The sequence below is a fragment of the Argopecten irradians genome, chromosome 6 (assembly GCF_041381155.1).
Source record: "Argopecten irradians isolate NY chromosome 6, Ai_NY, whole genome shotgun sequence".
NCBI classification, from domain to species: Eukaryota; Metazoa; Mollusca; class Bivalvia; order Pectinida; family Pectinidae; genus Argopecten; species Argopecten irradians.
The window spans coordinates 17,019,927-17,034,622 of NC_091139.1; the positions used below are offsets into that span (position 1 = coordinate 17,019,927).

Below are 14,696 nucleotides of genomic sequence, written 5' to 3' on the forward strand. Positions count from 1 at the left end.
TGGTAATCATCCGAAATGTTCCGAAAAGCAGGAAGTTGCCAACGACGCGACCTTGTAGCCTTGACCCTGACTTGACCTTTATACCAACAAGCGGTGAGCGGTGGGATGACAGGTGGTTTCAGCCGTGAAACAATACCATGGCGATTGAATTTTCGTTGCAAAGCGCTGCCTTTATCGGCATCTCCGCTTTAATTTCGCTGATAGGATGGATGAACTATCGGGGTTTAGAATATGTCATCAAGAATTATAGATGGGTGTTCGTTTGTTTGTTTCTGTTGCCCATGTCTGTTGTCTATGATTTCTTCATGTACTTTCGTAATTGGATTGTCTTCAAGATGAATTCAGCCCCAAAACAACATGACAAGAAAGTGAAAGATGTTCAAGATCAGGTATATGTTCATTTTATAGTAAAATAATTTCCCACTGTTATACACACTGTTAAAATTGTATTTAAAAAATAAGAACAAGAAAGATTTTTCATTTCAGAATATTTTATTGTAATATTACAATCAGGATTGAGAAACAGGCTATGCCTATATATTAGCCCTCTCCCGGAGCAAAAGCAAATCAGATCTTGCTTGCAGATTAAATTAAAGAACTGGAGTGACTGTTCGCCTTCAGCTCTGGGTACCACAATTCTAAATGGCTATTCGCCCAGCAGCCAAGTACCTAAATTCTAAATTGCTATTCGCCCAGCAGCCGAGTACCCTTGAAGGACCAATATTCGTCAGGGTAATTAAATCCTCTCAGATATAAACAATTAAACCAGCAGGAAATAAAATGTAACAATTTTATCAACACAAGTATATAGTATTTTGTCTTACTTGTACAACAAGTTGTCTATCAATTCGTTATGTATCTATCGCAATACGGTAGATTTCTAACAGCCGGTCGCTGGGTGATGGCCGACCCAAAAGGGACCTATTTTCGTCAGAGGGGGTGTTTCGCTTATTACGAAAATTGAGATCATTCCAAATAAATGATGAGCAGTAGGCGCTTGTGAGATCGTGTTTTAGCTGAAAATTTCTTGTAGTTACATTGATTTTAAATCTTAAAACCTATTGGTCATTGAAAGTGGCGAACACCTCTGTTTACATAGAATAACGTTATGTATTCAACAGTGCTGCACCAAAAATTTCGGGTAATTTGAATCACCAAAATAATTTGTAATAACACAAAATTTCGGCAATGAATCACATGATATCAGACACGTGACTTCCGGTACTTTGTTGACATACTGCTGATCAGTGCACATGGACAGTCAAACGCTGACGGTAGGGTTTTAAAGTTTTATTGAAAATGAACTTAAGAAAATACCTTCGTTTTGGGGTATAATGCTACATCATTTTTATAAAATCACTTGGTTATAGCTCACACACCCTTTTAAGCAAGACAAATCTTCCTTGATCAAATCTGCTTTGGCAGACGACACTCTTTATGAAATCACGCGATAGTTCATGAGATATAAGCAAAATTGTAAACATGACGAAACAGGTCCCTGACAAATTTAGGGCACTTGACCATACCTAAATTCTAAATTGCTATTTGCCCAGCAGCCAAGTAACTAAATTCTAAATGGCTATTCGCCAAGCAGCCAAGTACCTAAATTCTAAATTGCTATTCGCCATGCAGCCGATCCAGTACCTAAATTCTACATGGCTATTCAGTACGCAGCAGCGGGGTACCTAAATTCTAAATGATAATTTGCCCTGCAGCCGAATACCTAAGTTATAAATTGCTTTTTCGCCCAGAAGCTGAGTACCTAAATTCTACATGGTTATTCTCCCAGCAGCCCGGTACCTAAATTCTAAATTGCTATTCACCCAGCAGCTGTTTATTTATGAATTCTACAGGGCTATTCGTACTGGACCAAGGGTGCACAATTTCTGATTGTTGTGCTGTGAAGGTTGGGTGTTGGGTTAACAGGACTTGCCCTTTTAATTAAGACAGGTGAACTTGATTTGGTACATCCTGTGGGAGTCTGTCCGTCATTTACTTACATTTGTTTGATCTCCGATCCCTTTCCCCACTTATAATTCATATTTTTAAATTGGCAAGTACAATAGTAATTGTTGTATACAGAAAATGAACTTTTCATCCTTAGACTATTCTTTACTGAATTGGATGTTACAGGTGAAAAAATGGGACAGCGATGGTTGCCGCAGACAAATGTGTACAGCCCGTCCAGGATGGATGACAATCAGCTTTCGACAAGGTCTCTACAAAAAAAGTAGCCGTAAGATCAAAGTGAACTTGGTGGACATCCTGGAAATTGATTCCATCAATCAGACAGTCAGAGTTGAGCCATTGGTCAGCATGGGTCAGATTTCAGCCTTTCTCAATCCGCTTGGCTGGACTTTACCCGTCTTACCGGAACTGGACGATCTTACAGTGGGTATGTGTAGTGTAGTTTCAAGATTGTATCAGTGGATATCTAGATTGCAGTGAGCATTACGGTGCAAACAGTCAAACCTGTTTATAAAGACCACCTGATTATCTAAAACGGGCATCAAAAATATCTTTATAGCTATATAGTCTTTTTCATACACAAGTTAAATTGTATTGATCGAAATTGGTCATTTCATAGAAAAAGTCAAGAAATATAAAGTGGTCTTATTAGTCAGATGACCTTTATAAAGAGGTGGTCACTACAGCAGGTTTTACTGTAATTTTTACCATGATATCTTATTCCCGTGATCTGCAATGGAAAATACGAAGGTCGACCCTAATAATATTTGATAACAGCGCTTTACTTTAAAACCTGTTTATAAAGACCGCTCATGGAACAGAGGAAAATGGTATTCATAGACAGGTGGTCTTTATACACAAATTGATTTATGTTGAAATTGGTTATTTGATACCCTAGAAAAGTGATCTTACAATAAATGTGTCATGTTTAAATTAGTTAATTGTGGGGACTTGCTTGCAGTGAAACAAAAATACATCTGTCCTCTTTCAACGTTTATTTTCAACTGTTACAGGTACATAACAATTTCTGGTGATGGTCGGACACATATTCTAGAATAGTACAAAATAACATACAAAGACATTAAAATTCCAGATACACACTTGATGGTCAATAAAATATATATTTGAGAAACACATATATAAAACAAATGTATTAAGCAGGTGGTCTTTATACAAAGGTGGTCACTACAGCAAATGAAATTGAAATCATCACAGATTCATGTTTGCTAACACAATTTGATATTTTTGCAGGTGGTTTGATCATGGGCGTTGGTATAGAGACCTCCTCACACAAGCATGGCCTGTTCCAGCACTGTTGTGTGGGCTATGAACTTGTCATGGCAGATGGCAGCGTAGTCAAGTGTTCAGCGGTAATTATGATATATAGTAGACTATAAGGTTGTGATAAAACAATATGATCATTTAAAATTGTCACTGAGAAGTGTTTGAAGGCTATATACAAAATGTTTTGGATGAAGATTAAAAAATTGAGATATTTTTTATAAAAGTTCCTAGGCAGTCAGTATATGCGACTGCTCACTACATATCTTGGAATGGATTATACAGATGCATCATGGTCTCAACATCTGGTAGTGATATTCTGTGAAACAGCAAAAAAAAAAGAAGAAAAAAAAACATTCGTACAAAAATGACCAGCTAGACAGTATGTATATAAAATAAAAAGAGAAGTTTTGTTCACAAAATGATGACGTCACCATGAATACCTATCTGAAGGGAGGAAACTGCAATATACAAAGATGGATTACCATTTGAAATTGTTTTTATTTACAGACAGAAAACAAGGAGCTCTTCTACTCTGTGCCATGGTCCTATGGTACACTCGGATTCCTGGTTTCTGCAGAATTGAAGATAATTCCAGCTAAGACTTTTGTGCGGATGGAATATACTCCTGTCTACTCACAAGAGGACATGGTCGATACTTTTGAAAGGGAGACGATGAAAAAACAGAATAACCAATTTGTGGAAGGGCTTGTGTACTCAAAGAATACCGCTGTCATAATGACTGGTAACCTCACAGATGAAGCAGATTTTGATAAGGTAACTACAAGATATTTCTCAAATAATTAGTTTGTTCAGTATCTTATTGAACTACCGGTACAAGTTTATTTTGTATTATATCCTACTAACACCGAGTCATTTGGTATTGCACTGATGATCAGCAAGAATCAATAGCTACTAGATAAACCCCATCTGATCCAATTTTTGATTTAAATATTTCTAGATCAATTAATCGGATGATTAATCCCCTTTAAAATGGTAAAATATATATGTAGTTTGATTGAATAGTTTATGTAGCTGCTTTAATCATTTACACTAAAAAATTTTAGCATTGATGTTACTTTTTTAGTCATCATGTTTCGTCCGTCGTCGTCCGCCGTGCGCCGTCCTTTAACTTTTCACATTTTGAACTTCTTCTCAAGTTCTACCGGTGCGATTTGGCTGAAACTTGCATGAAATGATCCTGACATGGTCTTGACAAAGTGTTGTTATTTTTCGGGTCGATCTGAAATCCAAGATGGCCGCCACAGCCGCCATCTTGAAAACACATTTTGAACTTCTTCTCAAGTTCTACCAGTGAGATTTGGCTGAAACTTGCATGAAATTATCCTGATATGGTCCCGACAAAGTGTTGTTATTTTTCGGGTCGATCCAAAATCCAAGATGGCCGCCACAGCCACCATCTTGAAAACACATTTTGAACTTCTTCTCAAGTTCTTGCTAAAACCTGCATGAAATGATCCTGACATGGTCCCGACAAAGTATTGTTACATCTGTGGTTGATCCCAAATCGAAGATGGCTACCATGACACTACATCTAATTAATTTCCTATATGTTAAGGCCCTTGGGCCTCTTGTTTGAAATAAAATTTGTTGAAAGAAATTGAAAATGATCCTGGCATGGTCACCTTATATTATTAATTTTACTATTGCCAAGGTAGTCAGATGACCGTTAAGGCCCTTTGGGCCTCTTGTTTAGGTCACCTGAGACGAAGTCTCAAGTAACCTATTCTAATCGCCTTTTGTCCGTCGTTGTGGGTCGTGCGTCGTATGTCTGTAAACAATTTACATTTTTGACTTCTTCTCCAAAACTGCTGAAGCAATTTCAATGAAATTTTGCACAAACCTTCTAAGGCATAAAGGCCAATCAAAATTGTGAGTTATATGGTCCTCACCCCCCAGAGCTATGGGAGGGGCCAAAAGGGGTTAAATTGACTAAAATTTAAAAAATCTTTTTCTCCACTCACATATGTGATGGAATTAAATACTCTTCATAGTTAGAAAGGTCCTAAGGTGCTTTACAAATATTGTTAATTATATGACCCTGGGGTCTCAGGTTTCCCCCTGGGGAGGGGGTTAAGTTTACTATAGTTTAAAATATAGGGAAAACACATTTTTGAGTATTATTTGATAATTTGTAATACTAAATGAGTCAAATATTGTCAGAATTATCAGTATGAGATGGCCATTGAATCCATGATTGACCCCCAGGGGCCTTAGGGGCGGGGTCAGAAGGGGTCAAAAAGGCTATAGCTTCAAAAATCTTCTTCTGAAATTCTGGAAATGGTAGAATCACATACTCTACATAGATGGAAAGATCTTGAGGTCCTATACAAAAATTGTGAATAATATGACCCTGGGATCTTACGTTTCCCCCTGGGGAGGGGGGTCAAGTTTACTATAGTTTATATAGGGAAAACACATTTATGAGCATTTTTTGTTCAATTCTCATAGAAAATGAGTCAAACTTGTTTAGAATTATTAGCCTGAGATAACATTTTAATATCATATACCTATATTGGTCCTGGTCAACCCCTTCGGGGCAGAGAAGCGGGGTTAAAGGGGGCAAATAGGCTAAAACTTTAAAAATCTTCTGGAAATGGTAGAATCTAATACTTTTCATAGATGGACAGGTCTTAAGGTGTTTTATGAAAATTGTGAATTATATGACCATTGGGTCTCAGGTTTCCCCCTGGGGAGGGGGTTAAGTTTACAATAGTTTATATAGGGAAAACACATTTTTGAGCATTATTTAATCATTATAATCGGAAATTCGTCAATTGTCGTCAGAATTATTCCTATGTGATGGCCATTGAATCTTATTTTCCATGACTGATCCCCAGGGGCCTTAGGGGCGGGGCCAAAACGGGTCAAATAGGTTAAAACTTCAAAAATCTTTTTCTGAAATTCTGGAACTGGTAGAATCAAATACTCTGCATAGATGGAAAGGTCTTAAAGTCCTTTACAAAATTTGTGAATTATATGTCCCTGGGGTCTCATATTTCCCCCTGGGGAGGGGGTCAAGTTTACTTTAGTTTATATAGGAAAAACACATTTATGAACATTATTTGCCTATTTTTCATAGGAAATTAGTCAAACTGGGTTAGAATTATTAGCCTGAGATAGCATTTTAACATCATATCCATATTGGTCATGGCTGACCCCCAGGGGCCAGAGGGGCGGAGCCAAAAGGGGTCAAAATGGTAATTTCAAAAATATTCTTTTTGAATTCACAGATTTGATGGATACTCTTGATAGATTGGAAGGTCTTAAGGCCGTTTACAAAAATTTGTAAATTTCATGGCCCTGGGATCTCAGATTTTACCCTGGGGAGGGGGTCAAATTTACTATAGTTTATAAGGGAAAAACACATTTAGGAACATTATTTGCTTAGTTTTCATAGGAAATTAGTCAATCTGGGTTAGAATTATTAGCCTGAGATAACATTTTAACATCATATCCATATTGGTCCTGGCCGACCTCAGGGGTCAGAGGGGTGGGGCCAAAAGGGGTCAAAATGGATAACATTTCAAAAATCTTTCTTCTGAATTCACATAATCTTCATAGATTAAAAAGTCAAATTTATAAAATCACTGACTGACTTCAAGGGCCTGATGGCCAATATATAGTGTTTATATGCATGTCTTTATTTCATTCTGTATCTGAACTCAGGTGACCGTTAAGGCCCATTGGCCTCTTGTTTAACTTCATAGGGTTATGCAAGAAACTTTGTTTGCAAACTATGAGAATCGGCGTATCCGCGTAGCCGATTCTCACAAAATCTCACAAAATTGCAAACAAAATTTATTTCATAACCCTATGAAGTTAAAATATAGTTACATCAGTGCTTATAATCAATTTTTCAGACTACTTGAACAAACGGAGTATGTTTACATGTACAATTCTATTGATTTTCCAATGAATTATTTTTTCTAAATCAATATGCAATGTCGACGTCTCTATTGTGACGTCATGATTATGTCGGATTTTCGTGCAATTCTAGAATTTTTTCTTCATAGTATATGAAGAAAAAGAAGCTGCCAATCAGAGAGTTGGATTTAGTATGAAAACAAATAAAAATTAGTAAAATATAGTAGGAAAAATTTGGTTAATATTTTCTATATTCTATTAAGTTGTCATTGAAGACAAAATGACAAGAAATCCAAGTCGTGCAATTCCAACCAATGATGGATGATAATTTTTATTACACAAGAGTCATTTAGGGACATGTCATGTGAAGGAGGTATAGAAAAGCTGAAGTATTCAGAAATATTCCATGTGAGTTTTGAGCTCACAACTAAGAGATGAAGGTCTAGTGATTATGTTATAACAACACCTTAACCACTCTTCATCTGATCAAAAGCCATGTTGATATATAGGAAATACCAGGTTAAAAACCTGAGTTCCCCCCAAAAAAAAAACAATCAACCACGATTTGTACCTGACTATTATCCATGCTTTATTTATGATAATACAAAATTATTATAGAGATTCTCTTTTAACTTAAATATTTAAAACATAAAAAAAACATACAAGTATGATCTTGATTTCTCTTTATAGATTAATCCAATTGGTTATTTCTGGAAGCCATGGTTCTTTAAACATGTTGAAGGATTCTTGAAGAAAGGACCTGACGTGGAGTACATTCCGATCAGGCATTACTACCACAGACATACGAGGAGCATCTTCTGGGAACTCCAGGTAAGGCGCTATTTATAAATGGATAGCATTCTATCTGTACATATTGCAGAGTTACTTCCCTTGCGGTTAGGTATCCATAGGAACATCATTATTTTGTGAGCAAAATTCACAGTTTTCTCTGAAATGTATGTCATTCAATATCAATATCTAACAGCAAGGGCAGATAACTCTGTAATAAGCAAAGATAGAATATATGGTGTTTACACTATCTTATATACTGTAAATCAACTTTCTTTTGAATGTGATTTACTTTTGCGAATTTCTTGATTAAATCAAATTCGCGTAATGATAGAAACAATAAAGTCAGGAAAAAATGACTTGACATCAGGATTTGAGGATGGAGGGTCAAAATAGCTGCTTAATTGCCTTAAATTGCTAGATTTTTACAGCACATTTTGGCGTTGGCATTGTGATAAAAAGTATCTCAAAGTGTTAATTTCATATGAGATTTCATGAAACTTGATCGCCATACTCACCAAGGATTTTCAAAAATCAAAACTTCTGAAACTCATGAAATTTAAACTTCTAGAACTCCTTTCATAAAATCTCATGTAAAATGAACGCTCATTTTAAGATCCTATATGTATCAAATTATTGTTCTTAAGGACATTATTCCCTTTGGAAACCATCCAATATTCCGGTACCTGTTTGGCTGGAGTGTTCCACCCAAGATTTCTCTGCTGAAGCTCACCCAGGGAGAAACAACAAAGCGGATGTATGAGAAATACCAGATCATTCAAGACATGTTGGTGCCAATGGCTTCACTCCAAGAAGCTCTGAATGTCTTCCATGAAGAAATCAAAGTAAGCTATTATTTTAGTGGATTAACCAGTTTGCCATATATAACTGGCTATTTTTGTAGGGGTGATATTTTGGTGATTTTGGGGGCCATAGCTATGATTGCAAAATTTTGATCTGCAAATTACTGATTGAGCAATGGTTGATTCATATAAATTCTGGGAGCCAGATTATGAAAATTTAAAACTGGTGAAATTAGATTTTCTGGTTTTCAGTTAAAATTGCAGAAATTTTTTATCCATAAATAATTGTTACACTGTATCACCTAAGCATTTTAATGATTCTACACATACAGTTCAATCTACATATTTTAAAACATAATTAAGTTTTAATAAATATCCTGCATAGTTAAGATGATAACTTCGTAAATAAATTTTACACAAATGTTTAAAACCACAACTAAAGATTGTAATACGATCATATTTGCTGTAATTAGTGCCCCCTTCTCTAATAAGCACCCATCCGTTCTTCTGAAGTTATCTCGGGATAGAACAGTGTGACGCTTATAACATCTGCATTGTATCCCATATTATATGAACATTGAAATTTATGTCGTGGTATGTGTAAAAACTTCTTGTAATAAAGTCAAATGCATCTCAAAATTTTTTAAGCGCCCTGAGCACTAAGTATGGCAAATATGGTATAGATACGAGTGATTTAGTTTTGATAACAATTAATAATCTTACATGACCTATCTTTTAAAATTGTAGCCTTCTTTGTATAACAGGGTCATGTATCAAAATGTAATTAGATTAATTGAGACACATCACATTATGATAATTTTTATCGTTATTTAGATGTACCCATTGTGGCTGTGCCCATTTAAGTTGTACAATAACCCTGGAATGGTCCATCCAAAGGGAGATCAGGATGAGATGTACGTAGACATCGGAGCGTATGGTTCTCCAAAAGCAATCAACTTTGATGCCATACCGACCACTCGTCGACTGGAGGCATACGTCACTAAAGTCAATGGGTAAAAGAATGACTTCTATTTTACATCAATTGTATAATCCATGTGATCTCTTGGTAGATTATCCCTGACCTTTTCACGTCCATGCCGGGTTACAGGTATCATCTTATTTCTCTCTTTACCTCACTCCAATTTTACTTTATCTAGGGAATATTCTTGCCATTACTGCTATTTCTCAGAAATTAATAAGTTGATCATTCTTTGACCCTAGTTGTACATATTTGATCTTGGGATCAATCTGAGAAAAAAAATGACAGCATTACAATATTGCCAACTCATTATCACCCTATTTCCCCAGATTGACCTATAGGTTTTATACAGTTTAGAATACTGTATTTCACTGCAAATAAGACCTCTCCTTCAAATAAGACCCCTAACCACTTTTGACCTTTATTTCTTCTCTGGGAGAGGGGGGGGGGTTGCCTTCTATATCGTACATTAAACCGAATGACCCAATCAAGTCATCAAATAATTGTGTTATGTTTTTGATCAAATTTACTAGAACAGCCTATGCTGAAACTTTAAATGTTTTTTAGAATTAATAAGTCTAATACTTAATTGTTCTCGTAGCTTCCAGATGCTGTATGCGGACACTTACCTGACAAGAGAGGAGTTCCGTAAGATGTTTGACCACTCCCTGTATGATAAAATGCGGAGGAAGCTGAGTAACTGTGAGAGAGCCTTTCCTGAGGTTTACGACAAGATCAATCGTAAGGTTAGGACGTAGGAGAGAAGTGCTTCCATACAATATATCTGTAACTGACCACAACTTATCAATGGAGAAGGATGGTAGAGAATTTGAAAATGTCAATCCTTTATAGGAAAGGAATGAGAGATTTTGAAAACAGAATTCCTGTAAATTAATTGTGTCAATAATAAAAGATTATTCATTTTACCAGTAGTTAGAACAATATATGTAAAACAACTTTCTTTCACAGTGATAAAATTTTGCAATTTTAATTTCAAAACAAGGTCGCGAAGAAATTTGAATTGAACAATTTAATGGAAATTTCTATCAAGGGATATGTTGTAGAACGTATTTTCCAAAGATACATTTTTCGCTACTTTACTTGGATCGTGAAATTCACTTAAGTAAGTCATGTGTGAAAGAAAGTTGGTTTGCAGTAGATTGAGATAGATTTTGCAAGCTATTAATGCTAATGGGAGAGAAGAAACTTACACTTTCATCTCCCTGCAGAAATGATCAGAGGTTTTGCAGACTCCAGTTTGACAGGAAAAAGCTTTTTAGAACTTTTATCGCTTGCTCAACAACTATTCTTCCAATTACACTGTAGTTCTTGTTTTAATAGAAATCTTGGTTTACAAAATTATTAATATATTAAGTATAGCAAAAAATTTCCAATAAAGGTTAGTTTATTTTTTCTCTTCAACATTCCAGATTAATTGTTTCAGGTTTTATTCTTCAAAGATTTATTTTCTAACAGATTGACTAACAAAATAGTTTAACAAATGAAATTTGTTTTGTGTGATACCCAGTATTTATTGTTGATATTTTTATTGTGTTGTTTGATATTGTATTGTAGTGTAGTAAATTGTTGTGAGTTAAAAATTACATTTATAATATGGCGAAAAAAGTTATCATGATATAACGCTCATTTTTATTTTATGAGGTGGAATTCCATGACAAATTGATGTGTGCCAGGATTTTGTTATGACATCGGGTTTAAACAATTAAGTTATACTGTATACTTACAAAACATGAACTAGATGTAGCAAAAATATTTACACTTGAAAGATATTGAGGATATTGTTGTGTTTTACATATTTTATTTCATAAGGAAGTTGGGTTCCTGGACAAATCAAAATTAGCTTTTATTAAAATTGATTATGACTTCCCTATACAGATAGAACAACTCTCACCAATTTTGTAAATTTTGATCTCTGTCTAGCCACTGTGCCAACAGCTATACATATATTAGTTTGTTTTATAAAGAACATTCTTACTCTAATTGTGGTACATATATCTACATTGGGTTATAATTATTTATAATTTACATCTACTCAGATAATGTTTAAATATTTCTTATTTGCATATAACAGGAGTTATCTGTCCTTACGGGTATGTAATAATTGTGAAATAAAGTATTGGGGAATATAACGTCATACTTTGATGTGAAAATGATACGAGTTCGCTCACAAAATAATAATGCCATGATAGACACTTACGCGTAAGGGAGGTAACTTTGTAATGCAAAGACTGAATACGTCTCAAGATACAGCTTTGAAGTATTGGTTTAAAGTATTGAAATAATATTATACACAAAGGAGAAATGTTTATCCTAATGACAAATTAATAAGGGTATTTACATGCCCCTGTGATGGTGTTGTGGTACTTTCTGCTCAATATTCTTGTCTCTTTGTTTAAGTCCCTTAAGATTTACATACTTTATGTACAACTTTAGTACAATTTAACCATGTTTATAATACAGGATATGAAATATATTTTAATTTCCACCTGGAATTCAGTAAGTTGTCATATTATGATGTGATGTACTCTGTTGATTTATATTTACAGTTTAATGGGTTTTTTTTTTAATTTTACGCTCTTCTCTTCTTACATATATTGTTGAGATTGAGACAATTGGGATATTTATAAATCATGATTGTTATCAGCTATTGCCTCAGAAGTATGAAATCCTTATGACTTTGTGCTTTCCTTCCAGCGTAACAGGTACAAATGAAGGATTAATATATTTTGAATGGGTTTTATCATTTAAACATATCATTGAAAGGTTAAACTTGTCGATACTTCTTTATAGCCATGTACTAAATTAAATGCTTATATAATATATTTCAATATCAACTTTTTTTTCTTTTTTTTTTATTATGTTTGCCATTAATTGTACAAATATTTTATTATTGAAATGGATGTAAATATCTATTTATGGTAACACAATAAATATGTATTTTTGACTCTTAATTCTAAATATTAATTTAACAAACATTCCAATTATAATATGGATAACAAGATTTTTCGACTGTAACCAAAGCCTAGCTACTTCAAACCTGAATGACTTGCTGCCTTCCTAAAGCAACAATGATGGGTTTTTCAAAGGGAGATAATATTAAGCTGTATACTATTATATTAATTAACACTGTGCCATAACATACATGTCTTTAATATAGATCCTCATATTAACAGGAATGTAATTGGCTTTAAATTGCAAATACCAGGTATTTAATTTGAATGTACAATGTTTATTTCTTGAAAATGCAATTTTTGTATAGATGTTTTGGCTTTAAAACTTCTTTTTCATATTCATGTACATGTATTAAACTTGCAGATTAACCTGGCTTTCAAACTTACCAATGTAAGTTGCTTATCATTAGATTTGTTTGGTTTACATATGATGTGAAAATATTTGACTTTAAATCTACAAGGTATATTGATATTAATGACTTTTACAACATTTTGCTTTATTTCTATACATATTATTAATTTGTTTCTTGATAATCAGTCCTACCAGTAGCTGAGATGTAATTATGAACTAATTAGAGACATGTATTGTACTGGTCTTGTAATGTGTGTTAAGTGTCCTTGAAACACAAATTGTCTTTCCATGACATTAGAATGACATGTTTTCACAAGCATGAATCTTCTATACCTGTTTTCATTTTGGAAATCTTTGTATTATATTCAGTTCAAGGTCTTTACACATCTATAAGTATTATTATTTAACGTTAATCAAAAAGTGGTGTACAATATTTATTTAACTGATAAAAAAATCATAATATTGGTGATGGATTTTGCAGATAAAAAAAAAATGTCTTGAAATAATAACGATAGTTATCTTGCTTTACATTTATATACAAAATTTAGTTACATGACATGGACATGTATTTGGTTTAAATATTATCAGATTATTCACTGATGTAGTTTACAGCAGTTACATTACCTAAGTTGTGCTTTAAAAGCAGTGAAATAATCGTTGTTTTATTGAATAAATTATCAATATTAATTATGGTTTTACTTTATTTTGTTTGTTAATTTTCATCTTCCTGACAATTTCAGGATTGAGACAAAAATACAACATACATGTTAGCTGCAATATCGTAGCTCAAAAGACTTTTGGACAGAAAATGGTGTCGTCTTTAGAGCTACAATTGGTGCCTATTACTGCTAATGGAGCAAAGTAATGATTATGCAAACCATTATAAAACGTTTGTTGGCATTTTATCGTACTTGTTTGATATCGCCATCCTACTAGGCAATCAAACTGAACCACATAAAATATCAAATTCTCATCGAGGCATTATGTTTTTTTACATAGTACATATGGAGGTCTTTCTGAGGGGTATTTATACGGCAAGTCCACAGATTGTGAAATTGAGGTCTTGTGAACGGTACGGTAGATATTAAGAATGGTCGTTATGTTTCTTTTGGACAAAAATAATATATACATGCATGTATACGCATGAAATAATTGGAAACCTACAAAAAAGTATAGAAAACTGTGCCCGAGTGATTTTCGGAGGCAGTGCTCCACTACGACACATAGGGACCAATTCATACCTGGCCGAAAGGTATATAGTAGGCCGGGTACGTATATTCGTTCTACATACATGTATATCTCTATCTTCATGAATTTTCAAGTGTCCTATACAAACATCAAATTAAACACAAAGGCAACATCAGTAAGTGATATTAAGCTGTTCATACATACAATATACTATATGACATGAAATGTTCGTCATGTATAAGAAATGTTTGTTATTTTCATGGTTTCTTTAAAACAGCAAGACTAACCACGAAAGCTCCAAACCATGACAAAAATTGCCCACAAATAATTTACTATAATTATGAACTGCCCCACATGGGATTGAAATAAAAAAAAATTGAGGGTGGAGGGATTGTGGTAATATGTCAAGACATCTTAACCAGTGTAGCCCCAATTTGTGAATAAACTAAATAAGCCTTGTCGATATTGGACCTGTG

At 34.2% G+C, this 14,696-nt stretch overlaps 1 protein-coding gene across 1 annotated transcript; it reads left to right on the top strand.

Moving 5' to 3' along the window:
• Nucleotides 1–57: 57 nt before the first annotated feature.
• Nucleotides 58–13,719, top strand: LOC138325181 (delta(24)-sterol reductase-like). The gene is made up of 8 exons (XM_069270667.1): nucleotides 58–389; nucleotides 2,134–2,395; nucleotides 3,220–3,338; nucleotides 3,760–4,026; nucleotides 7,828–7,968; nucleotides 8,574–8,771; nucleotides 9,564–9,742; nucleotides 10,310–13,719. Exons 1-8 carry the CDS (start codon nucleotides 138–140, stop codon nucleotides 10,464–10,466), a joined length of 1,575 nt encoding a protein of 524 aa, XP_069126768.1. The 5' UTR covers nucleotides 58–137; the 3' UTR covers nucleotides 10,467–13,719.
• The last annotated feature ends 977 nt before the right edge of the window (nucleotides 13,720–14,696 follow it).

What these genes read in the sequence shown, in the direction of transcription:
- LOC138325181 (XM_069270667.1), top strand. Translation starts at nt 138, where the DNA reads ATGGCGATTGAATTTTCGTTGCAAAGCGCTGCCTTTATCGGCATCTCC. An exon ending in ATGAAGCAGATTTTGATAAG is followed by an intron (nt 4,027 to 7,827) that starts GTAACTACAAGA and finishes TTCTCTTTATAG; the next exon opens with ATTAATCCAATTGGTTATTT. An exon ending in TCTTCCATGAAGAAATCAAA is followed by an intron (nt 8,772 to 9,563) that starts GTAAGCTATTAT and finishes ATCGTTATTTAG; the next exon opens with ATGTACCCATTGTGGCTGTG.